General features: G+C 39.3%; 2 protein-coding genes across 4 annotated transcripts in view; one reads left to right on the top strand and one right to left on the bottom strand.

Annotated features, from left to right (window-relative positions):
- Positions 1-369: 369 nt before the first annotated feature.
- MRPS22 (mitochondrial ribosomal protein S22) lies at positions 370-14019 on the top strand. Of its 3 annotated transcripts, none has more exons than XM_032264968.1 (8): positions 370-603; positions 3249-3415; positions 4527-4691; positions 7161-7304; positions 7671-7754; positions 9342-9487; positions 12638-12746; positions 13830-14019. In XM_032264968.1, exons 1-8 carry the CDS (start codon positions 432-434, stop codon positions 13923-13925), a joined length of 1083 nt encoding a protein of 360 aa, XP_032120859.1. In that variant the 5' UTR covers positions 370-431; the 3' UTR covers positions 13926-14019. The 3 variants fall into 3 exon arrangements, with proteins under 3 accessions (XP_032120859.1, XP_032120868.1, XP_032120878.1); XM_032264977.1 differs by having other exon boundaries at positions 413-603; positions 3252-3415; XM_032264987.1 differs by having other exon boundaries at positions 424-603; positions 3239-3415.
- Positions 14020-14497: 478 nt separating this feature from the next.
- The window catches only part of COPB2 (COPI coat complex subunit beta 2), a 33005-nt gene continuing 24174 nt past the window's right edge, over positions 14498-23328 (bottom strand). The window contains exons 15-22 of the mRNA XM_032264958.1: positions 23056-23263; positions 18897-19007; positions 17632-17846; positions 15844-15936; positions 15581-15761; positions 15321-15389; positions 15104-15175; positions 14498-14861 (exon numbers count right to left, since the gene is read on the bottom strand). Coding sequence (XP_032120849.1) covers positions 14766-14861; positions 15104-15175; positions 15321-15389; positions 15581-15761; positions 15844-15936; positions 17632-17846; positions 18897-19007; positions 23056-23263 — 1045 coding nt within the window. The 3' untranslated portion in view covers positions 14498-14765. The remainder of the gene's footprint in view (positions 14862-15103; positions 15176-15320; positions 15390-15580; positions 15762-15843; positions 15937-17631; positions 17847-18896; positions 19008-23055; positions 23264-23328) is intronic.

The raw sequence follows: 23328 nt of genomic DNA, 5'->3' as shown, positions 1-23328 counted from the left end.
GCCTGGCTAACTTTTGTATTTTTAGTAGAGACGGGGTTTCACCATGTTGGCCAGGGTGATCTCGAACTCCTGGCCTCAGGTGATTCGCCCACCTTGGTTTGCCAAAGTGCTGTAATTACAGGCTTGAGTCACCGCTCCTGGCCCGAAATTTGTTATTTAGAACGATGGAAACGAGTTTACTAACAACTCTGTTTGCCAGGCCTTAGGATAAGTGCTTAGCACAGAAAAACAGGTGTTTTAACTTTATTCATAGGGAAGGGCATAAACACCGTCCACCTGTGGATAAGTGGTTTAGTAGAAACAGTCTGTAAAGGCCCAGAAGACTTCCGGCGCTTTCCGCCTTTAACTAGACTACATTTCCCAGAATGCTGCAAGACACTGGGCGTGACTCGGAAATTTCTCTCATCCACTTCCGGTGCACTCTGATAATCATGGCACCTCTAAGAAGCACTGCGTTGTTGTGGAGCCTCTTGAGAGGTTCTCGGGGTGTGGAGTGGGTCTGTTTCCGGGACCGAATCGAGCCCCGGCCTTGTGGCCTGCTCCAAGCACTACCTTCCTCTTTCGAGGCCGGGCTGCCACGCCGCTGGCTCAGCTCCGAGGCCGGTAAGTGACCTTCCGGACTTTTCGCTGGGGCGTTCTTCTGGGAGACGTAGATCCTGTTTTCTGGCTGGCGAAAACCACGCGGCAGCCCCTGCGACACTTAGCGTGGCGCCTCCTCAGATTCAGTTGGCTTCCTTCTGTACCTGCAGAGTTTGTCATCACCTGCATCTGTTCATTCGTTCACTCACTCGGCCAACAGTGCCTGAGTTCCGGTCCTTACCAGAGCACTGTGTTTGTGAGATACGGCAAGCTAAGACCGGCACAGACCTTTCCCTGTGGGAACTCCTGTTCATGGGGAATTGGTGCATTGTGACGCGGGCTGTTATAGGGCACGCACACAGTAGAGGGACTCAAACTAGGTTGGGAGGTCAGGGAAGGATTCCTGGAAAATTTGACCAAGGCTGCGATCGGGTTAGCCATGCTGAGGAGATAGCAAGAAGCTTCTCAAGCACAGGGGACAGTATGAATGTCCAGAAATTAGACTGAGCACAGGTATTTGGAAGCTCATTTTGGAGATAAAATTGATAAGGCTTGGTTAAGGCTTTGAATATGAGTTTAAAGGGAAAAATCAAGATTGTTTCTTAAGTTTTTGACTTGAATGGAGGGTTGTCCCATTTACACCAAGATGGAGATTAATTGCTGGAATCATTATTTTGGGGGCAGGGGAGGGGGTAGTGCAGGAGTAGATGAGGTCGGGAGATGGGAAAGGAGGAATTAAACCTATTTGGGATGAATTAAATTTAAGGTGACTTTGAAAGTCAGGTGTTCAGTATGGAGTTAGATATAAACTGAGGAACATCGCAGTAAAAATGGTAACTAAAGTTGGGCGAATGGGTGAGATTGTGAAGACAGTAGTGCTGAGTACTTGCTGTGTGCTGGATACCCTGAGGGACCCTGGGTGCCAGAGATGAATATAAGACAAGGTTCTGGTCTTCATAGAGCACATCACCTAGTGAGAGACATAGTGTAAGTAAGCACACTGCTTTAAGTTTTTTTTAAAATGATGTTGGAAGCCATTTGTGAATTTTAAGCTTGGGAGTAATCTTGATTACATTTTAGGGAGATTACCCTGGTTGCTCAGTGGAGAATGATCTGCAATGGGGCCAGAATAGAGGAAGGGGGGCTGATGCAAGAGATGAGGATGACCTTGACTAGAGTAGTGGCAATGGGAAATGGAGGATTAAAATGATATTTATGAAGGCAAACAATCAGTATGTTCTCTGCCAGTGTTTTTTTTTTTTTTTTCTTTTTTTTGTATGATGGGGATAATCGTAGTGTTCACCTCATGGGTGGTTGTGAGTATTAAATGGGCTGAGTGTGTAAAGTACTTAGCTCAGTCAGTATTGGCACATAGTAAATAGCTAATAAATGGCAGCTCTTATTATTATTATTACAGCTGTTTGATTATTGTTGTTATTACTGCTATTGGCTAGATCTGGAGGATCAGGGAGAATTGAGGAATGACTGTAAGATTTCTGGCCTGTATGACCTACTGGATGATGCCGAGATAGGGAACAGTAGAAGATGCAGGTTTGAGACAAGGGAAAGTTGATGGGTTCTAATTTGGTAGTATAAGTACAGGAGAGATGTTGGGTAATTGGATGGAAAGTGATCTTGGCTGGAGATTCTGATTTTAGAGTTTCTGACATATAAAAAGCAATTGCAGTCATGGGAGGCTTGGAGAAATCACCGAGTAAGAATGAGAAGGGAGCAAAGGACATTGTTCAGAATCTTGAGGGATACCAACATTTATAGGACTGGGAGAGGAAAAGGTGACTAGAAACAAATGGCTTTTTCTTTCTTTTTTGCTAATGGAAATGGAAATAGAGGTTAGACAAAGCAATAGGCAAACTGTATGAAGCAGAGCTAAGATTTTATTCCCCTCTTATGTGAAAGGTCCTTCCATGATACCACATGGTCTCTACAGTATCATGCCCAGTGATCTAAGCCTCTCTTTCCTAGCTGCAATCTCTTACCTAGACTTTCCCTCCCTTTTTTCTCTGCCCTGATGAGGCTCTTGGGAAGCTTTCTTTGACCCCGTCATGTCCATCCTTACTTAGTCCAGGCTATGCTTAGTTTCTTGCTCTGCAGTCACCCAAGCCCCATACCTGTCCTGTATACCATACCTCTCACATTATGTCTCCTCACATCTTTCACTTACACCAAGGAGTACTATGATAAATTGGAAACCATCTAGTATCCAGAACCAGACAAACCTTGGTTTAAATTTTGACTCTTAATAGTTAGTTGTCTTTTGGTAGGCCTCAGCATCCTCATTTCTAAAAGTGGGATATCAGTACCTATTTTGTGAGTGGTTGTAAGCATTCCTGAAAATGTATGTTATACCTACCATATAGAGACAGCTCTGTAAATGGCAGCAACCATTACAGTTATAACATTATATACTTTATTCCTGTTACTTCCTCCAGTAGCCTGTCCTTTTGGCAGAGACTGAGTCTATCACCTCATCATAATGAATGCTCAGTAAATCTTAAATGAACGAAAGAATAAATGAATCTCATAGGTATTAGCATCTTGCAGTGCCAAGGTAGACATTGTGATAATACTTTTTATTGTTAGTTTTCTATTTAGAGGTCTTGTTGGCTTGTCATTTTTGTCACCTTCTTATTTACTAAACTTGATTTTAGCAGAATCTGGTAGCCCAGAGACCAAGAAACCTACATTTATGGATGAAGAAGTTCAGAGCATACTCACGAAAATGACAGGCTTGAACTTGCAGAAGACTTTTAAGCCAGCTGTTCAAGAACTGAAACCACCAACCTATAAGCTAATGACTCAGGCACAGTTGGAAGAGGTGGGTTAATGCAGGAATATTGTTAGAGTACCTTTCTTTAATGGGTTAAACGGCATTTCTGGAAGCCCCTGCAGATGCTTATAGCTGTTCTTCCACAGGCACTAGTGAAGGGTAGTGCCAGGCATAGAAAGAACTGAGAAAGGAAGTGTGCATAGACAGCCAGAGAGCAGCAAGGAGCATGGCTGGAATTGAGCAGACTAGGGCATATGGATCAGGTCTGGGTGTTCAGAGAGTCCCCTCTCTGCTCTCAAGCCAGACTGAGCACCCTTCCTTTTTCCTGCCTGCTCCAGCTTCCTTCCTGGAGAAATGTCTATTGTGAGCTGCCTTGGGGCTGAAGCTTTGGTGAGATTATGAGATCTTGCATGGAAACAGCATGTTTCCCAGGCACCAGTGTCCTCCTGGAGCCATAGGTACTGAGTCCTTTGTGAAAAACACTTTGATGTATGAATAAGTAAAGCATTAATACTCATCTTTCTGATTCAAAAGTAATTTATAGTCATAGCAAATTTATATATCTCCAATATTAGATTATATGAAGAGTAAAAGTCCCCCTTTTCACTTCCTAGAGGTAACCGCTGTTAACAGTGTGGCATGATGCAGTGTAGTCAGTGGTTAAGAGAATGGGCTTTGAAGTTAGGTTGTCTAGGTTCAAATACCAGTGCTGCAATTTCCTAGCAATTTATTTAACATCTGTGTGCTTCTGTTTTTTCTTCTGTAAAATGGAGATGGTAACAATTGGACCTAACTCATAAGGTAATTGCCATTAAATGAGCCAAATACTTTTAGAGTATTTGAACCATATCTGGTACATAGTAAGCACCCAATAACTACATTCCTTATTCTATTTCAAGCAGCTTTTGTAGCCTGGCTTTGTCTCAGATCATTCCTTTGTGGTTTTGATAATGGTTGAGCCTATAGCTGGTGGTCTCAGCCACACTGCAGAGGCAAAGGCCAGGGCTCACAGGTTTGGCTTTTTACTTAACTGATTCATGGCTACAGCTTCTTTTCTTTGCAGTTTTTCACATTTTTTTTATTAGTATCTGCTTTTGTTGGATGATCTTTTTGTTACGTAACCTTGTGGTGTTCCTTAATAAATATTTTCTTTCATTAGGCTACAAGACAGGCAGTTGAGGCAGCTAAAGTAAAATTAAAAATGCCACCAGTTCTGGAAGAGCGAGTACCAATAAATGATGTGTTAGCTGAAGATAAGATTTTGGAAGGAACAGAAACGGCCAAATACGTGTTTACTGATATATCATATAGCATACCACACCGGGTGAGTATATGTTTAATTGCAGAATGATCTTTGAAATACCATGTGGAGAAGGGCCTGAGGGATGATGTGACCTGGCTGTCTCTTATGCTTCCAAACCAGATTTCCTCTGACTGGGTGAGACCCTTCTGGAAGATTAAAAAAAAAAAAAAAAAGAGCAATGAGAAATGCAGACCAGCCCCAAGTCATGATGTTACTGTTTCCCTGCAGATAATAGACACAATATATTCCAGATTCCAGATGTGCTGAGACAGAACAAGAGATACACAGATACAGAAACCCATCCCAAACCACAAATGGACAAAAATCGGCAAGACAATAGAAGCAGGAGACTCTTTTTGCCTAAGTTAGACTGATACCTTTAGCAAAAGCTTTTTGAGAAGATAGACTGTTTTCATCCTGTAAATTCCTTGATGATGCCAAGAAACTCAGACTTCATAAAGGAGTTTCACTTTCCCGAATTTTCAGTAAGAATGACAGATGTTTCTCAGATAATTTCCAGGCATCACCACTTCTTCTGTTGTGCTTGTTATTCTCTGGCTCCCCTTTCTTTGATTACCAATTTAAAAGAACACTCTGGCATTTTAGAAATATATCAGTTTTTTATTTGAGCCTTTGCAAGTTAAGAATAAAAAGAGGAGAGTTTACAATTCAGCCCACAGAATACATTAGAACACTATAGAATGCTGAGTTTGGGAGAAGGTCCACTCCATATTAATATTTTATTATGCATGATTATGCTTAGAAAATGATTTGACCTATGTTCAGCACCAGCCATCTGTGACCTTGATCATGTCAGGGTCACCACCTGCAGAAGTCTGGCCTGCAGACCCTGACTCAGCCATGGTTGAATGAATGCACTTTCACACCTTGTTCAGTGATTTGAGTGGGCTGGGGATGGCCGTTGGCTGCTTTTAGAGGGTGAAATGCAACCAATCCACTAAGACTCCCTCTCCATTATTACATTTATTTAGTGTGAATTTTACAACAGAGGCTCTAAGTTAATACACTTGTGGATGATTAACATGGTTAAGTGAGTGGTTTTACAAATGATAAAAGCTTTAGGTTCCGGGCCCAGACTAAACACCATTAATGGGTAATTCCCCTTTGATCTTCCCCTGAGAGGGCCATCCAGCACAAAGTTTACATGAGTAAACAGAGTACAGACAAAGGGATGTAGGATAAACAGACTTAAACTGGGAAAGTCTCTTATAGTCCTGATCCTCTCCCTAACTTAATGGACCAGCTGGCCGCTTTTGGCCTGCCCCATTAAATCTGTTTGGCCTTCCAAAAGGTTTGAGACTATAATATATAATTTTTCCTAATATATCTTTAATATTTTGCCAGCCACCCCAAGTGAATATCAACAGCCATCTGTATACTTGACCTAATGAACTCGTCACAGAGTTTCAACTTTAATTAAAATTTTTGTTTTATGATGCTTTAATATATGTTTACAGTGCTATGAAGGCTGGTTGGGAAGCATTTTATAATGTGAAAAGGAGAAGGGAACTTGGAATTCAGGTTTCTCAAATTACCAAAATACTTCTGAGGGAAAATTGTATTATTTTGGCATGTGCTTTTTTTTCCTGTTGACAGTGTTGATGAAAGTTTTAATTGTATTGAGAATGCATTTAGAGACTCCTACACCTCTGAAAAGTTGAGAGTTAGTACCATTTGGTTAATTTAATACATTAATCAGGTGTGTATCAATTATCAGCAATGTGCAAAGCTCCATGTATGCCACTCTGGGTATCGCAAAGAATTATAATTCACATTTCCTGCCGTTTTGCAGTTACAGAGCAATATCTGAGGGCTGTCGAAAATCTTGCCCAGGGTAAATTCCCAGTTGAATGGCATAAAAAAATAGGTAGAATTTAGAAGAGGAAGTGATCTCATGGCCTGGGACTTGGCAGTTGGAAGAGTGAAGTGACCAGAGACAGGTAGGCCAGGCAGTCTTGTCAGGCATGTTTATGTCTAATGCCAGTATGAGAAATCATAGGAGTGCAGAAGTAAGACTCCACATTCTTGGGTTTGTTCCTTTTATCCCAAGGACGTCAAACATAGATCATAAAGTAGTAAAGTCTGTTTAGATGAGACTTTGGGGTAGAGAAATGAAAGTTTAGAAAGGTCTTATAGCACTTCTTTCCTCTAAATGGATACAGACGAATCTCAGATCAGCTTTTTTTGTATCGAACTCACGTTAGCTCCATAGTTGGTACTTACTAAATACTTTCATTTTAGATTTCTGATTGTCAGATGCACAGGCAGTGATTAGTGAAGGAAGTATCAAACCTTGCTAAGTTTTTGAGGTTTAAAATTATCATTGAACTCATATGCATGATTGCATTTTATGTTTCTCAGTCGCTTTTTATATTGTTGATTGCAAATTTTTATAATGGTCTTAGTGGGACACAGGAACTAAAAATAAGTCCTCACAAAGCATCCTTGATTATGTTTTTTCTATTTTAGGAGCGTTTTATTGTCGTCAGAGAACCAAGTGGCACACTACGCAAAGCCTCTTGGGAAGAACGGGACCGAATGATACAAATTTATTTCCCAAAAGAAGGTCGTAAAGTTTTGACACCAGTAATTTTCAAGGAAGAAAATATTACGGTAAGGTGACTTAGGTTTTATATTTTAGAGTCAGTGTTGATGATTTATTTGTAGAACCAATTGGCATTGTTGTTGGTTAGCATTTTGCCTTGACCCAGATAAACATTTCTAATGGTAACTTGACTTCTTTCTTAATAAAATCCTTCCTCCCACCTAAGGTGGGTTGTACTAGGGTTCTCGCTTTCATAATTGGCTTAGCTGGAATTTGAATCTAGGTGTGACAATTACAAAGCCTGTGTTACTTCTTTATGCTTATTGATGAGCACAGAGTGTCCAGTATGTTGGGGGGCAGGCCTGTCACGGCATCAGGACGGGTGCTGAACTTTTGTGTTCCCATACGATGCTAACTCTGTTGTGTGGTTTTAGACTGTGTATAGCCAGGACAGGCATGTTGATGTCCTCAATTTCTGCTTTGCCCAGTTTGAGCCAGATTCTGCAGATTATATCAAGGTGAGTATATTTTAGTTTCTAAAATAGAGGCTTAATTATGGTTATGAGTAAGATTTTTAATCAAGTACAACGAATTTGGTCACAAGTTTTGATAAGGGGGAAAGGGAAGAGAAATATCTGAAAATCTATTGAGTACAGATGTGTGCCAGATAATATATTTTATCACAACAACCTTGGATTAAAGATGAGGGAATTTAAGCTTGTAGAGTTAAGTAGCTTGCTGAAAGTTGCATAGCTACTAAGTGGTAGGGTTAGGACCCAAGTTTGATGACAAAGCCTGTTCTCTTTTCAGTTTACCATGTAGGAATCAAGTTATTTACTAAAATTTGCCAAAGTACAGTGTGTGTCTTACAGCCCAGTAAGTATTCATAGTACTTTCTATGTGTAAGTATTGTCTTGTGTAGTATAGGTGATGCCACGAACTAGGATAAGGTATGCTGTGCCAAAGCCAACAGTCCAGATATGGCGGTGAGGAAAGAAGCTAGTAAGTAACAGATAATTATTTCCTCAGACCTAAAATGCTAGGCACTAAGAGAAGGTTACAAATTCTTTGAGGAAAGGCTTCGTAGGGGTGTTATGGAGGGTTCTAGAAGTGCAGGAAACATTGTGGCAGGCGGAGTTTGGTGAGTGTTTGAGGTGGAGAGAACAGTATAAGCATCAGGCAGGAAATAAAGTAGGGCTTGAGGAATGGCCAGTGATCTGGTTTGCTTGTGTATTCAGTGTATATGTAGGGGAGTGATTAAAGATTAAGCCAGGAAGGTGGATGCAGTCACATCATAGGTGACCTCAGATGCTAGGCTGAGGAATCTGGAATTCATTCAGCAGACTTTTGAAAGCCTTTTGAACCGAGGAACACCCCTCAGAATCTTCATTTAGGAAGATCAATCTGGAAGGAGGACTGAAAGACTTTCAGTTAATAAGATGGAATAGGCTAGCTGTTGGAATAGGGTAGTTGATGGGAAGGATAGGGGAAAGGGAAAGTAGTGAAAAAATATTCTTAATTTCTTTTCTCCCATAGTGACCAAGAAGTGGGTGCTACATTATTCCTAGTGGTCTCGATATGTGTAATTGGTGCTTAATAAATTGTAGTTGGCTTGCCAAAATGTGTTAATATGGCTATAAATGTTTGGTGTCTTGCTCCAGGCTTTGCTGCATACTTCTGTAGTGGAGAAGGGACAGACTTGCTGTCACTTAGACAAATTCTTCTTTTTTTTTTTTTTTTTTTTTTTTTTAAAGACAGGGTCTTGTTCTGTGGCCTACCATGCCCAACTAATTTTTAAAAAATTTTTCCTAGAGATGAGGACTGCCCAAGCAGTCCTCCCACCTCAGCCACACAAAGTGTTGGGATAACAGGCATGAGCCACTGTGCCTGGCCAACATTCTTTCTTAATAGAATCCTCCTTCCACCTAAGGTGGGTTGTACTAGGAATGGTTTAAATCATACCTGTCGATTAATGGTATGGAGGCAACTGTAAGTAGACCTGGTTTTACTTACTTGGGCAGCACTCATGCTCATCAGTGTACATTGAATAATGCTGCCTACTTTTTATTTTCATGTTTCTGAAGAGTTGCATTTTATGTGGATAGGTTCATCACCTGACCTACGAAGATATAGATAAACATGGAAAATACGACCTTTTACGTTCAACAAGATACTTTGGTGGAATGGTGTGGTATTTAGTCAATAATAAAAGGATTGATGGTTTGCTGATTGACCAGATTCAGAGAGATTTGTAAGTATGATCTTAGTAAGTGAAAGAATCATTCTTGTTGCTCTAACAGTTCATCTGTATTTAAGCTATGGTATTTTTCCAATGATAACAGTGTATTGTCTAGTGCTTGCTTACCTTAGTTTATGGATTTGCTCTTTGAGTATAACCTAGCTCTCCTAGTTTTTGCTTTTATATAAACAGTGCTAGATTCTTGGTAAGTGGCTTTGGATCTGTGCTGTAAACCCTCAATATTAGCTTATCTTGGGCTCACTAATGCCCCTGAGTCAGTGAACTTTCCAGATACTGAAAGGGGGATTAAATGGGAAATGTAAAGAAGTAGAAATAAGCTCTGTGGTTCTTTTTTGGTAGAACTGTTTCTAGGGCTTTTCAGTAAACACCATCCTTTAAGTTATGAAAATACTTTTGATATCCCTTGCTTTTGCAAGATTTTTAAGGCATCAAAAAAGTTAGCTTCTTTTCAGAGTAGTGTGAAACAAAAAATATCTGTTGTATTTTAGCATCAGGCTGGTGTGCTCCCAGGCTTCTAACTGGAAATAATACAATTTGCGATAATAAAACAACTTGTGATAAAACTGAAGAGAAAATAGTTTTTGAGCATCTTTCTATCAGTTGGTTTAGGAAGGCCGAAATGACAAGGAACCAGCAAAGCTGTAGTCAGAAAGGTCAGTGTTCCACAAAAAGCCCTTGCCGGACTCAAAAGTCTGAACTACAAGACAGTTTTGAGATTATTGCCACTTTCAACCTGTTTTTGACTTACAGAGTATCCTAATAAACAGACAATAAGCTAAGGCATGTGGAACTGAGTTCTACAGAACTTATCTTCAGAATAAAATACAGCCCATGCTTCGAAAAAGGGCATCCTTTCTCATAGAAACAATAGTCCTAATAATGATTTCCAGACCAGCCCATTTCACCAGCATATGTAGTGTAATGTAAATCAGAGAGCAGAAATATACCTTCATACCCCATAATTGGGCTGGTGGTGATCGGGATGCTCAAGTGACTTGTCTTTATGTGCATTATCGCCTATGAATGAATTTTCCAGTTATAAAGTTTCTTGAGTTTGATCATTTCTGAAATTGAGACAGAGTTTCGCTCTTGTTGGCCAGGTTGGAGTGCAGTGGTGCGATCTCGGCTCACCACAACCTCCACCTCCTGGGTTCAAGCGATTCTCCTACCTCAGCCTCCTGAGTAGCTGGATTACAGGCATGCGTCACCACACCCAGCTAATTTTGTATTTTTTCAGTTGAGGCAGGGTTTCTCCATGTTGGTCAGGCCGGTCTCTAACTCCTGACCTCAGGTGATCTGCCCGCCTGGGCCTCCCAAAGTGTTGGGATTACAGGTGTGAGCCACCGTGCCTGGCCTGAAATTGTTTTATTATTAAAACAGTATGTTCTTATAAAAAATTAGAGCAACACAGAAATGTTTGAAAAAGTTCTTTATTGTGGTGTATTAATATATGATATTATAGTATTACTCATCACATGTACGCTTTACATCTGAAGTGGTTCATGCTTGCTGGAAGTTTGAGTACTTAGCCTTTCCTACTATTAGGTAAAAGCCCTCCTGTGGTCATTCTGAGCAGGACACTGAGCCTACTGCAGATCCCAGGCTGGACAGTAGAGGGTGCACATCCTCACTGAATGGAGCTTAGGCAAGAATTAGGATTCTGCACACATTTATTTCAGACTCAGGTCCCACTGTTGGTTTTCATATTGATATCCTTTAAAAATCTTTTTGGAGTACAATTTATTTGCTCTTGAAGTATGGGTGGGGTGTTAAGCTAAATTTAAATTGTTCTGTGAGGCACAGGCATTATACTTCAGCATGCACCTAGTGAAGCCCTAAACATACCAATAGGTAGTAATCCAGTTAAGCTCTTTATAAGGCCATATGCCTAGGCTAAAAGGGAATTTTACTTTTTTACTGGGGAGACAGTTCATTGCTGCATTTATTGGACTTTGTTAGATTGTACCAAGCACAATAGATTTGTAATGAACATTTTTATTTTTTTCCTCCTGAAAAGCTTTACTATACAAACAGCTCTGATTTCTGTTTTCCCCGAGATGGCCTTTAGGGTCGATGAACCTCAGGATAAGCCCAGAGCATTTCTCTAAGGCTGCCAGGGCTTGAGGAATTCTGTACTTACTCCAACTGTCATCCTGTTCTTCATCCCCTAGCTCAGGTAAGGGGAAAGCAGGGAAGGTCAAAGAGTGCTAGCTGTAGAAGCACTGACTTAGGGTATCCTCAGCCCTCTATTCCCAACTGCAAGCCAGTAGTTCACTAAGTATAAATGGCACAGCCTCAAAAGCACAAACATTCTGAGTGTCATTTTTATATGCTCTCCAGTGATGAGATGGCAAATAGTAGCAAAGTGTCAGCTGTGTGAGAAGATGGTGATTGGTTGGTTTGGGGAAGTTGTAATGTTGATAAAAATTGTTTATACATTTCTAAGAAGTACAAACCGGAAGAATTGAGTTCTTGTTCTGGCTTCTTCATAGGTAGTTGTGTGATGCTGAAGTTAGACAGATTGCTGATGTAGAACCCGACTTTCCTTTTTGTCTGATGTGTGTGTATAATTTGCTTCACTGGGATGCTAGCTTTAGATGCTAATTTTTATTCATACGTTCCTGTGAATAGTCTGGTGGCCCGAGAGTCTTTCCTGGGAATCTTAGGGGGCCTCTTGTAGAGGCATTTGTCTCCGTTAGCAGATATCACTTAGAAGCGAGTGACTTTGAGATCTCTGTGACCACCACCCTCCTACTTATGTAGGATGAAGCTGTATTTCTGTCCCCTGAGTTGGATTAGACTATTACATGCTGGTGAAGTGGGCGGGCCTGGAAATTATCTACCATTAGGAATGTTGTTTCTGTGAGAAATGGTGCTCTTTTTCCAAAAAGAATATAGCCATGTTTGGACACTTCCTGCAGTGACTCCTGCCCTACCTGCCTCACGGCATTGGTGTGAAACCTAAATTAGTCAATTTTCCTGAAAATGCTTTTGAAACTATAAAACTGAAGGTCCCTCCCCAAACCCCTCAGCCTGAGGAAAGTCTGAATGTAATTTAGTTTGAGGTTGGCACATACTTTTATAGGACTGTGAAGCAAATGAAGAAAACCCCTAGATAACATTAAGCCCTTTCATTCTCAGAATCGATGATGCCATCAGCTTGGTTCGGCTGTATCACATACTCCATCCAGACGGCCAGTCGGCTCAAGAGGCCAAGGATCAGGCTGCTGAGGGAATAAATTTAATTAAGGTAAAGTTTTTTTCTTTCCACATTGGTTTTGTGGTAGTAACTGAGTTGAGAAAAATTCAGAATTGGGTCATAATTGATGGTAACTAAACAGATTTGTGAATATGGGACATCTGTAGTCTTGAAAACATCAGTTTGGTTTGTTCCTGTATTTCTTCAGCCTGGGCAATAGAAACAGGAGGGGGGTAGATACAGTAAAGTAGGTTGAGTGATGGGCATCCTAGCAGCTGGAGTCCAGGGAAGTTTGGACAATGGGGGCAGCAACCCCCTTGTTCTTTGGAGCACCAGAAGGGCTGAGCTGCATCTGAGGTGATCAAGTCACCAACAGGACAGGGTAGAGGAGAAGGTAGCACGTGTCTTCCAGAGCAGCTTCCTGTTGTAGTGTGGTCACATCACATTGGGGGAAATGGGCACGTGTCAAGAAATGGAGAATGTGGTGCTTGTGTTTCACCAAGCTTTAGTTGTATTGTCATTTTGGAGCTGCCCACCTCTCAAAACCATGGGCTTATATATATCTATCTGTAAATGCTGAGATGATTTTTTCAGGAAGGAAAGAAGAGGAGATGATTGTATAATTTCGTCTCTTCTAATGCTCAGAATATACATGGTTTTGTGGAAAATATACTGGCTTCTATCCTAGTAATACTGTTTAAATCTTACTAAGGGGACAGTGGCCTGTGATGACATCCTAGGAAGAGTAGAGAGAAACTACAGTATTGATTTTCTCTGATGAACCAGATAAAACAAAATGCATTTGGAGAAAATATTCTTTGAAGTGAAAAATTAGCCTCCAGGTTTCTCTCTAACCTAATGGTTTTGTTTTGCTCTAGCAGGAAGTATTAATATTAGTACAATGTCAGGGTCTTAATGGGATACTTCTGCTGTTTAGAATTAGTATTGCTTGAAATGTGCTGGGTACTGTTTTTCTGTCCATGGGTATTTATGATCAGGAAAAATTGTGAAATTTGAAAGACCTTTTTAAGTAGGACTCTTTGCTACTACAGAAATGCTAATGATATCTTAAAACTGAAAAATTTATAAATATCATATGTCCAATTGGTTTAAATTTTTTTTTAATTTAAACAGGTCTTTGCAAAAACAGAAGCACAGAAGGGAGCATATATAGAACTAACACTGCAAACTTATCATCAAGAAACACTCAGCCATTCTGCAGCTTCCTGAAAATATTTTTAAAATACATTTATTTTACTAAATACTGACTACACTTGTCTGTTAATATTGAGCTAAATATTAAAAACGGTGAGATTAAAAGGTACCAATTTTGCTTACCAAAGGTAAACAAAAATTGTTACCCTACTCACTTTCCTAGGCTACAAGGATATTTGAGTGCCTGGTTATGAATTTCTTGAATCATGTTAGATGAGTGTACAGTTAAAAGATACTTTTCGCGTGTGTGTGTGTGTTACCAAATAGGGCAAATAGTAATTTAGACAGATCTCAGCTTAATAAGTTCAGAGGAACAGAGGTTTCACATCTGAATCCGGAAATGGGTAGCTGCTAGACAAAATCAGGGCAAGACCTGTGGAATGACGCAATGAGGTCAATAAAAAGGGTTTAGAGAATTGCAGCATGGATATTCAGCTCTAAGAAAAATGTGATTGACAACACTTGAAAATGCAGATTTAGTCATGCAAAGAAAAAGTGGGGCTGATTCCTAGACAAGGTATAGTTTCGGCTCAGCCTTCTAAAACTAGAGGCCTATTTTCCTTACTGAGAAAGGAAACACAAGTATCTTCATTAATTCAAAAGGTTTTATGAGATATGGTCTAATAGTATGAAAAAAATCAAAGCCCATGTCTGTTTTAGTTAACAAGGAAAACAGTGATTTAAATGCTGCACATAAACTCTTAAGATGATGTGGGCATTGTGCTCCCAGTGATCCACAGCATTTACATATAAAAATTGAAGTTTCTCATAGTCCAAAGCACTGTGGTCAGGGTAACAATCAATACCTATATATAATAATGATCTGTTTAGTCAGGTAAATGGAAAACATTACAATCAGTCATCCAAAATATCTTCATCCAGATTGATATCTGTTGTGTCAATATCTTCTAATTCCAAATTATCCAAATCTACTTCTAGTTCGAGTAAAGTCTGCAAACAAAAGCAAGAGAGAATTAAGTTTTACAGTACTGTTAAAGGAAAGTTATCTGTGGGTATAAGATCCAAATGAGAATTAAAATTTTCTTAACAGTCAAAAACAGCATCTTCTCATTTCAAAGCCCCTGCTCTGAAACTGATAATATCACTTAAACCACAGAGGCCTATATATCCTCCAGATATTGATGGGGAGGAGGATAGGACAGAGGAATGTTTGACTATGATGTCTGAACTACCTTTTCTTCCTTGTTGGCTGTGTGGGAGGCCACAATAACTGGAGTAGGAGAAGCAGGTTTCCCGTCAAGTTCCTGAAAGCCCAAATGAAGACAAGGGAATTTACTCAGGAATTTAGTTTTCCCCCAAGAGAAGGATGATCGGAATTGGGAAGTGGGAGATAATGTTTAGAAGTCAACCATCTCAGCCAAATTTCTCACGTGAAGTACTCTAACTGACCTGGTGAGCTGTAGATCTTGAGGGCTGAAAGCCTTTTGCTTCTTCCATAACATTTCTCTCTTCATTTGGCTATCAGAGAATAAAGCAATAATGAAATGAGATATTTTGAAATCATAATTTACCTATGAACTTGGCCTAAACCCCAGATTATCAGCTTTTAATTTTAAAAAACGTATTTACTGCAGTTCAAAATCTGAAGTCATGAATACATTTCCATCCTGTAGTTACAATAAATGAAGCCGGACGTCCTGGCCACTCACCGTGACAAGTGGGTATTGTTTGGCTGGCCACAGATCGGCATGTGTTTCCTTCACCCATTCTTCAACAACAAAGGCTTCTTTTAATCCAGGGAACAGGTTTTCATACTCTGTTGGGTCAGCAAGGGATTCTGCTGCTTTCTGATTGACTTTTGAGAGATTCTCTCTCCAGAGTTTCACTACCCTACATCAGGGAACCAAAAAGAGACTAAGTAAGTGTGCTGTTTTTATTGGAATCATTTCTTCCTAAAATTAAAATTCTGTACCTTGAAACCTGACTGGGTAGGTAAGTTCGGGCCAGGAAGGCAGCTTCTGGCAGCCGTCCAGTTCTAATCAAGAGCTCTAGGCAGGCATCAACCCTAAACATAAAGGAGAGGTACTGTTACCAAGAATACTAACACTATAATAATAGTACTTAACACAGAGAAAAGTAAATTTAGTGTTGCAAAGCCAAAAATCTCCCCAATCTTAACACACATCTCATTTCTGTCACTTGTCTTTTAATGGTTGTTACATAATCAACACACTCCAAGGATACGAGGGATATGACAGCTTTCCTGACCACTTTGAATCTACTTAATTTTAATAATTCCTAAGAACCTAAAGGGGCTTTTCAAGAGGAGTTAAGGCAAATTAGATTAACAAATTTTAAAGGCATCAGGACATATGCCAATAGAAATTCAGTTCCACAAGACAAATACCTAGGGCAGTGTCTCCAACATGGGAAGGGCCAGACAAGCCAGTGGTGCCCAGCACAATATCAAAATGTCATTTTTTCTCTGTGTAAGTTTTATGAAGTGGACAATGTGTTTTTAGAATTCAGAAATTTTTGGATTTTCAAAAAGTGATAGAGTATGTATACTATGGATTACCTAACATCCTCAGCAAGAAATAAAAGCCACAAACAATACTGCAATAACTTACGGAGGAATGTTAAATGCAATAAAAGTACACCAAATTGGTATAAAAGCAACTAAAATAGTACAACAGAGTTCAGTTCAGGTTTGCCATCAAAACAGTTATCAAAAACCATTTTCAGAATATTTTAGGATTTTTGAATTACAAATAAGGAATAGTGGGTCTATTTTTATAGGTATATAAATTCATAAATACATTCACATACATAAGATGGGTGCACATTAAAAGTTTTATGATGAAGTATGGAATTGTAAAAAAATTAAATCAGTATGTAGGGCAAGGTTAAATAATACTTTCAGGTCAGGCGTGGGGGCTCATGCCTGTAATCCCAGCACTCTGGGAGGACGAGGCAGGTGGATCATTTGAGGTCAGGAGTTTGAGACCAGCCTAGCTAACATAAGGAGACCTTGTCTCTACTAAGAATACAAAAATTAAGCCAGGTGTGGTGGTGCACACCTGTAATCCCAGCTACTTGGGAGGCCGAGGCAGGAGAATGGCTTGAATCCAGGAGATGGAGGCTGCAATTAGCTGAAATTGCACCACTGCACTCTAGCCTGGGCAACAGAGTGAGACTCCCTTTTTTTTTTTTTTAAAATACTTTTGTGTTTTATTTCATAATACCGCCTACTAATGTCCATATGATTTGGTTTATGGTGTTAGACTTATTATGTGACATCTTTATGCTTTATAGTAGGCCCAAATCTAAAAGTAACTGGCATACTTCTCCCCTTTTGTTCTTGCCATAAATAGATCCAAATTATCCAATTTGGGTAAAATCACCTTTCAGGTACCCACTAGAGCAGCTCAATAGCCTCCTGCAATCATAAAGTAAAATGCCTCTGCCATTAACTGGCAGGGCTGTTGAGAGAAATGTTTAACATTTCTCCCACTTGAGCCTCCCTGAGTTCAGCTCATTTCGTTCAAACATTTAGACTGTATGCTAGGAGCATCCCTTGCTGAAGGTGAGTGCCACCAAGGCTGCTGCACTGACAGGCGGTCAGCACTGTCCTCTGCCTGCCTGCTCTATTCAACACCATTTGGCCATCCATCAGGTCTCTCCAGGGTTCATTCTTTGCATCCCTCTCCAAAAACCATCCTTAGTGTAGAATTAATTAATCTTTTAAATTAATACTCACTTGCCCTGTAAAAAGTAGCTCATGAATGCCACATTATTTTTGCCATCTCTCTCTGCACCTTCTGCTAGCTTGTTCACCATACTAGCATTTCCAGAGGCAGTGGCCAAAAGCAGCAGACCCCCATAATCCTGTGCATGGTGCAGGCACTCCTGGGCTAAGCCAAACTGACATTTACTAATGGCAAGTTCAGCAAGTTGTTTCCACTTCTGTTCCGACTGTAAGAAAAGTTACCAAGTCAAAATATATTTGGAAATAAGCATTTACACTTCCAACATTATTCTGTTAACTGTGCTGACAATAGAAGATATTTATATATACAGAGAGCTGTGCTCGTTGGAAATTATTCATGTATACAAAATGAATTTAAACACAAATCAATATTAATGATGTGTGAATAATTATCATCAACCCATTATAGTTTTATCTTGTAACTACACTGGGAAAGTAAAACCATGTCACTGGCATTTTAAGGTAATTAGATTCCAATTATTTTAACAAGTGATTTAATACTACTTTTTAAAAATGTACCAAACTGTTTATGTCCTTAGGTATTTCACAGTAATATGTTTCACTTGTAGCTTTTCAAAACTCAAAATGCTGCATGTTGAGATGATCTTAACATAGCTAAAATTTATTTTGCACATCTAAAATTAATTTACCAGTAAATGCTACTCTTAAACCACAATTGGGAGCAAAGATCTGTAAAAATATCATTACAAAACTGGTATTAACATTTCTCCCATTTGAGCCTCCCTGAACAGCCCATTTAGACCAGATGTGCTAAGGGCATCCCTTGCAAAAGGTGAGTGCCACCAAAGCAGCACTATCCTTCTCTGACTGCCTGCTCTACTCAACACCAAAAGACAAAAGGGTTGGGTTGTCTTTCAAAACCCCTTTTTAAAACCAGTATCTATCTTTCTAGCTAGTTTGAGACACTGGCAAATTACTGCTAGGTCTGTACTCTTTAGACTTTCCAGACTAGTCTACATACTGTTTTACATCTTTCCTTATACTGCAAAATAGATCTCACATAAGATATGAAAACAATTTTTCTTAGAGTGCTAAGAATATCTCCAATGTAATCAATTTAACTTATGCAAAGTTTAACATATCTTTTGAAAAGTTCAAAGAGAGACAATGACTTCACAAAAATGAGCCACTTATTTGCATTTGGGAAAACTTTAATAACAAAACATTACACCAAACACATACAAGTACCTACTGACTTTTCCATCAGTTATGAAAAATCATGAATTAGTACATACCTCTGCTTCCACTGCTAACTGGTATGCAATTTTTAACTCTCCAAGCTGAAGAGCAAGCTCGAAACGATGCTCAGGATCTGTGGATACTGTAAGAGCTTGCTGCTTGAAGCCCTAAACAGATTTTTTAAAATTATATATATATATATATATATATATGTATGTAATCTATGCATACAAAAATGTATGTATGTTTTTTGTACATATTTACAATGCACACCATCCACAGAGCAAATCATTTCCTTCTCAAACTAGAAACCCCACTATTTAATGAGAAGATGGAAAACTTAAGGAGTCTGGTAAGAATAAACCTGGCAGACAAAATATTCAGTGAAAGAATTCTTACTATTTTTTTAGGCTAATGGAAGCTGGCCAATGCTAAACTCAAGTTAACTTAAAACTGGAAATGTAAATATAAACAGATGTGTCAAAAAGGAAGGAATTTTGCAAAGCTGACTCAATCATTTCAAAAGAACAAAACTAGGCACAGCAGTGTAAACTTAGCTGTTGGTAATCTACGCAACTAGGCTGGGATGTAGAGATCATCTAGTTCAATGCCTTTTTGCAGATGAGACTATTAGCAGTAAATGGGCAAAGAAAAGGAAGTCAAATATAAAACCTTTCAATTTTCTATCATCTGTAGGTCATAGCAAACACCGTATATTCAGGTCCTGTCACTGATCAGGTGTCAATACCTATTCCTTTATTGTTGGTCTCAAGTCCAGTTGATTAGCAAGTATCCAAAAGACAGGAAGTCTAAAATTTCCTTCCAATGCTCCATTAAGGCATTAAGAATAAGCTTTTAAACCAGGGGTCTCCCAACTGGTCTGTGGCCTATTAGGAATCAGGCCCCATAGCAGCAGGTAAGCAGTGGGTGGGTGGGCTAGCTAGCAAGCATTATCGCCTAAGCTCTGCCTCCTGTCAGATCTGTGATGGCATTAGATTCTCAAAGGAACGTCAACCTATTGTGAACTATGCATCTGATGGAATCTAGGTTGCGAGCTCCATGACACTCGAATACTTGATGATCTGAGGTGGAACAGTTTCATTCCGAAACGCACTCCCTCCCATCTGTGGAAAAATTGTCTGTCTTCATGAAACTGGTCCCTGGTGCCCAAAAGGTTGGGGACCACTGTTTTAAATCAGCTACTGGAATTATTAAACTAGCTTCTCCTCCAAGACAAACAGTACTGATGAGGTCTGCCCTTTGGGCAAGAGTTTCGGCTCTTGGTATGTAATGTGTTAGACAAAAAGTTCAGGGATAATTTACCTCTTCACCAGACTGAGGGAGAATATTCACTTACAGGATAGTCAACATTGAGAAGCTGGACAACTTGGGTTCTGTCTGGCTGTATTTTCAGAATGGCTTTATCGTCAAGTCTGAAATGTTTTAACTTCTCAGCTTATACAGGCTGCCACTCTGTCCCCATACATCCATGAATACAATGTAAATAAGACATTCTAAATAACTGGAGTTACTTTTCTTCACTAGCATTGATGTAGATAACATAAAACCCAAGAGTGGAGGATGAAAGATATCTGGAACTAGTCAGATACAGCCAAGGGCAAAGCAGATGAAATAAGGTGGACTAAATATACATACTTCTGTTTTCCGCTAATTCTCTACTACTAATAAAATCACACTAAAGAGATTATGTATATATATATTTTTTAAGGTATGAACTCCCAAGGATACATAGAAAGGGAGAGGAAACAGTAACAAAAGTTTGGAAGCTGGAAAGCTGGTGGATGAATATAAACATTCTGTTAAAACAGCAGAGAAAACTAATACTGAATCAGGAGTGAGAACAGCATAGAAACAATCTGATTTACACCCAGTGTGTCTCATGAATGGTAGTGCTAAAAACAAAGTGCCTTAAAAGCATTTGGAAACTCTAGATCCGCTCCCTCTCCCACCTCTTGACAAACAAAGGCAGGTTTATGCTTTGGAGAGGGCAAACTAAAGGGTCTCTAGACTAGGAGATTCCAAGCATGCCTGGAGGAAGAAGTATGGAGTATCAAAGGAAAACAGGAGATTATGAAAATGGATACATAGACTCAATGAAATATTAAATACTGACACTCCAAGCTATCTTCTACTGAGACCCCAGAAAGATGGTGATTGGGGAGCTTTTCAGTAAAATCTGAGCCCAAGGGAAAAGACTTAAAAATACTAAAATGTCAACTCCATGAGGGCTACATGTTAGCAGGAACGGTGCCTAGCACCACTGTTTAAGTGCTTGTTAAATTCATTACATAAATGGAAAGTCATCAAAAATTCACTGGCTAAAGATACTGACATTGAGACTCTCTAATCAAATGGGCCAACCAGATATCATGAAGTCCAAACCCCAATATGCCCACCCACAAATTCAGACCTTCTGATCTGCTGCTTGGGCCTTCACTCTTAAATGAGGGCCCAAGGACATCAGATACTTGAGGAAAATCACTAAGAGACAAGATGGAGATCAAAATGAAGTAATAAAAGGAACTTGAAGGAAGCGTACCATATAGGCGGAAGAGAAAACTTCAAAATCTGAAAACAAAAATATTCATATCTGTAGAGAAATGAGAAACTTTTATCTATTAACAAGATTTTAAAAGAGAATAAGAATATCAGTGCAGGACATCCAAGATTTGAGTAATGGTTCCAGACAGAGAGAATACAGAAAACAAAGGAAGGAAATTCCACAGACTGATTCATGAAAATCTTTCAGAAATGTAGGACATGAGTTTCCTATTAAAAAAGCTCACCTAATAACCGGCAGAATGAATGAAAGTTGATTCCTACCAAGGCCCACCATGATTATAACATTTCACTACAACAGAGACAACATTCAGAAAGTTTCTACAGAGAAAAACCAGGTCATGTTCTAAGAATGAAGGATAAAAACGGCTTTAGACTTCAACAATAACTACAAGGCAATAGAACAATGCCTTCAAAATTCTGAGAGAAAATTACCTCTAACAAAGTTCTATACCAGTTAACTGGTCAAATATGTTTTAGAGTAGAACAATGGTACTTTCAGAGATTCAAAGTCACAGAACAATTTATCTCCCATTAACAACCCTTTTCTCAAGAAACTGCTGAAGGGCATGCTCCCCCAAAATGAGGGAGCAAAGCAGGAAGGGAGACAGGGGTATTAAGAAAACAATGGATCCAACAGGAGATAGGCAAAAGAAGCCCCAACATGATGGTGAGGGGAAATCCATGAAGATAGCCGGAAAACCAGTGTCGTCTGAAGGAGTCTAAACAAACTGAAAGGAGATCTTCAGGACATCTGAAGAACCAGCAAAGTCCAGGGAGGATTAACCACAGGTACATAGAAAATTTAGCAAAGTGGGGAAAAAGACAATTATAAACTCTAAGGGAAACAAACAATTGCAGGAAAGGAAAGCTAGATAATATGCTACATGGTTCACCTGTAAGCAGTGATTACATAGCCATAATGTAAACATTTGAGTACTGATCAATCAACATTAGAACTATTCTGAGAGGATAAAGATAGGAAAGTGGCGTGTATGTGGTAGACACAGGGGAATGAAAGAAAGTGAAATCCTCATCTACCGAGGGGGAAGTCACAAGAAATGCCTAAAGCTAAGAAATGAAGAAACTGCTATATTACATGTTATTTAGAAACATGGAAGTAAATACCAAAGAATCAGATAAAATAATTACCTCAAGGGATTAGGAAGGAAAAAGGAGGGAGGGCTGATTTTTTCTTAAACCTTGCAAAACTTATTTTATGCTTTGCACATATGTAACTTTGCTTAAAAAACACTACATTAAGAAAAAGGCATGCCACTAATGGTACATTTCATGCTATATGTATTTTAATCACTATTTTTTTAAAAAGTAGATGGGATAAAGAGAAAAATGCAGTGTAGAAATGAAAATATCAGGAGACTGGAAAAGAGGTGCACAGAAGAAGACTGATAAGTCACCTCCAACATTTAAAGGGGGCACTGTGAAAGGAGAAGGAAGAATGTATGAAGGGTGTATGACATGCTGTAACAAGTGCCTTAAACTCACAGGAGAAATTCCATTGCCATAGGAAATGAGTTGGCAATTAAGAAATAAAGCTTTTCAAATCCATACTAATTTGCTTTCAAATTGCTAGCTTTAAAAAACAAAAAGAAAAAACAAAACAAAACCTCTTACCTGCTTTTCTAAAAAGTGTGCAACTCTGGTCCTCTGTTCTTTTGGAATGGTAGGAAGGACCTTATCAGCCATGCTAAAGTCCCTCCGCATGACGGCTGTCTGGTATTCCAGGACCGAAACCAGCAGGGAATAGCTAACGATGTTCAATTCTTTATCCCCCAGATAAAGTCTGTTGTCTTTAGGAATGTAGCCTAGGAGATACATTGTCCTATAATAGAAACAGAAACCAAGTTAGAAGTTCAAATCTGCAGTTACACAAACACATACCCCTAC

Source organism: Sapajus apella, unplaced genomic scaffold (genome assembly GCF_009761245.1).
Source record: "Sapajus apella isolate SASKATOON/1434 unplaced genomic scaffold, GSC_monkey_1.0 scaffold4, whole genome shotgun sequence".
NCBI lineage: Eukaryota > Metazoa > Chordata > Mammalia > Primates > Cebidae > Sapajus > Sapajus apella.
Note: the sequence above shows the minus strand (reverse complement) of the source record. Positions and strands in the feature narration are given on the sequence as shown.

What these genes read in the sequence shown, in the direction of transcription:
- MRPS22 (XM_032264968.1), top strand. Translation starts at nt 432, where the DNA reads ATGGCACCTCTAAGAAGCACTGCGTTGTTGTGGAGCCTCTTGAGAGGT. An exon ending in TCAAGGAAGAAAATATTACG is followed by an intron (nt 7,305 to 7,670) that starts GTAAGGTGACTT and finishes GTGTGGTTTTAG; the next exon opens with ACTGTGTATAGCCAGGACAG. An exon ending in ATTCTGCAGATTATATCAAG is followed by an intron (nt 7,755 to 9,341) that starts GTGAGTATATTT and finishes TTATGTGGATAG; the next exon opens with GTTCATCACCTGACCTACGA.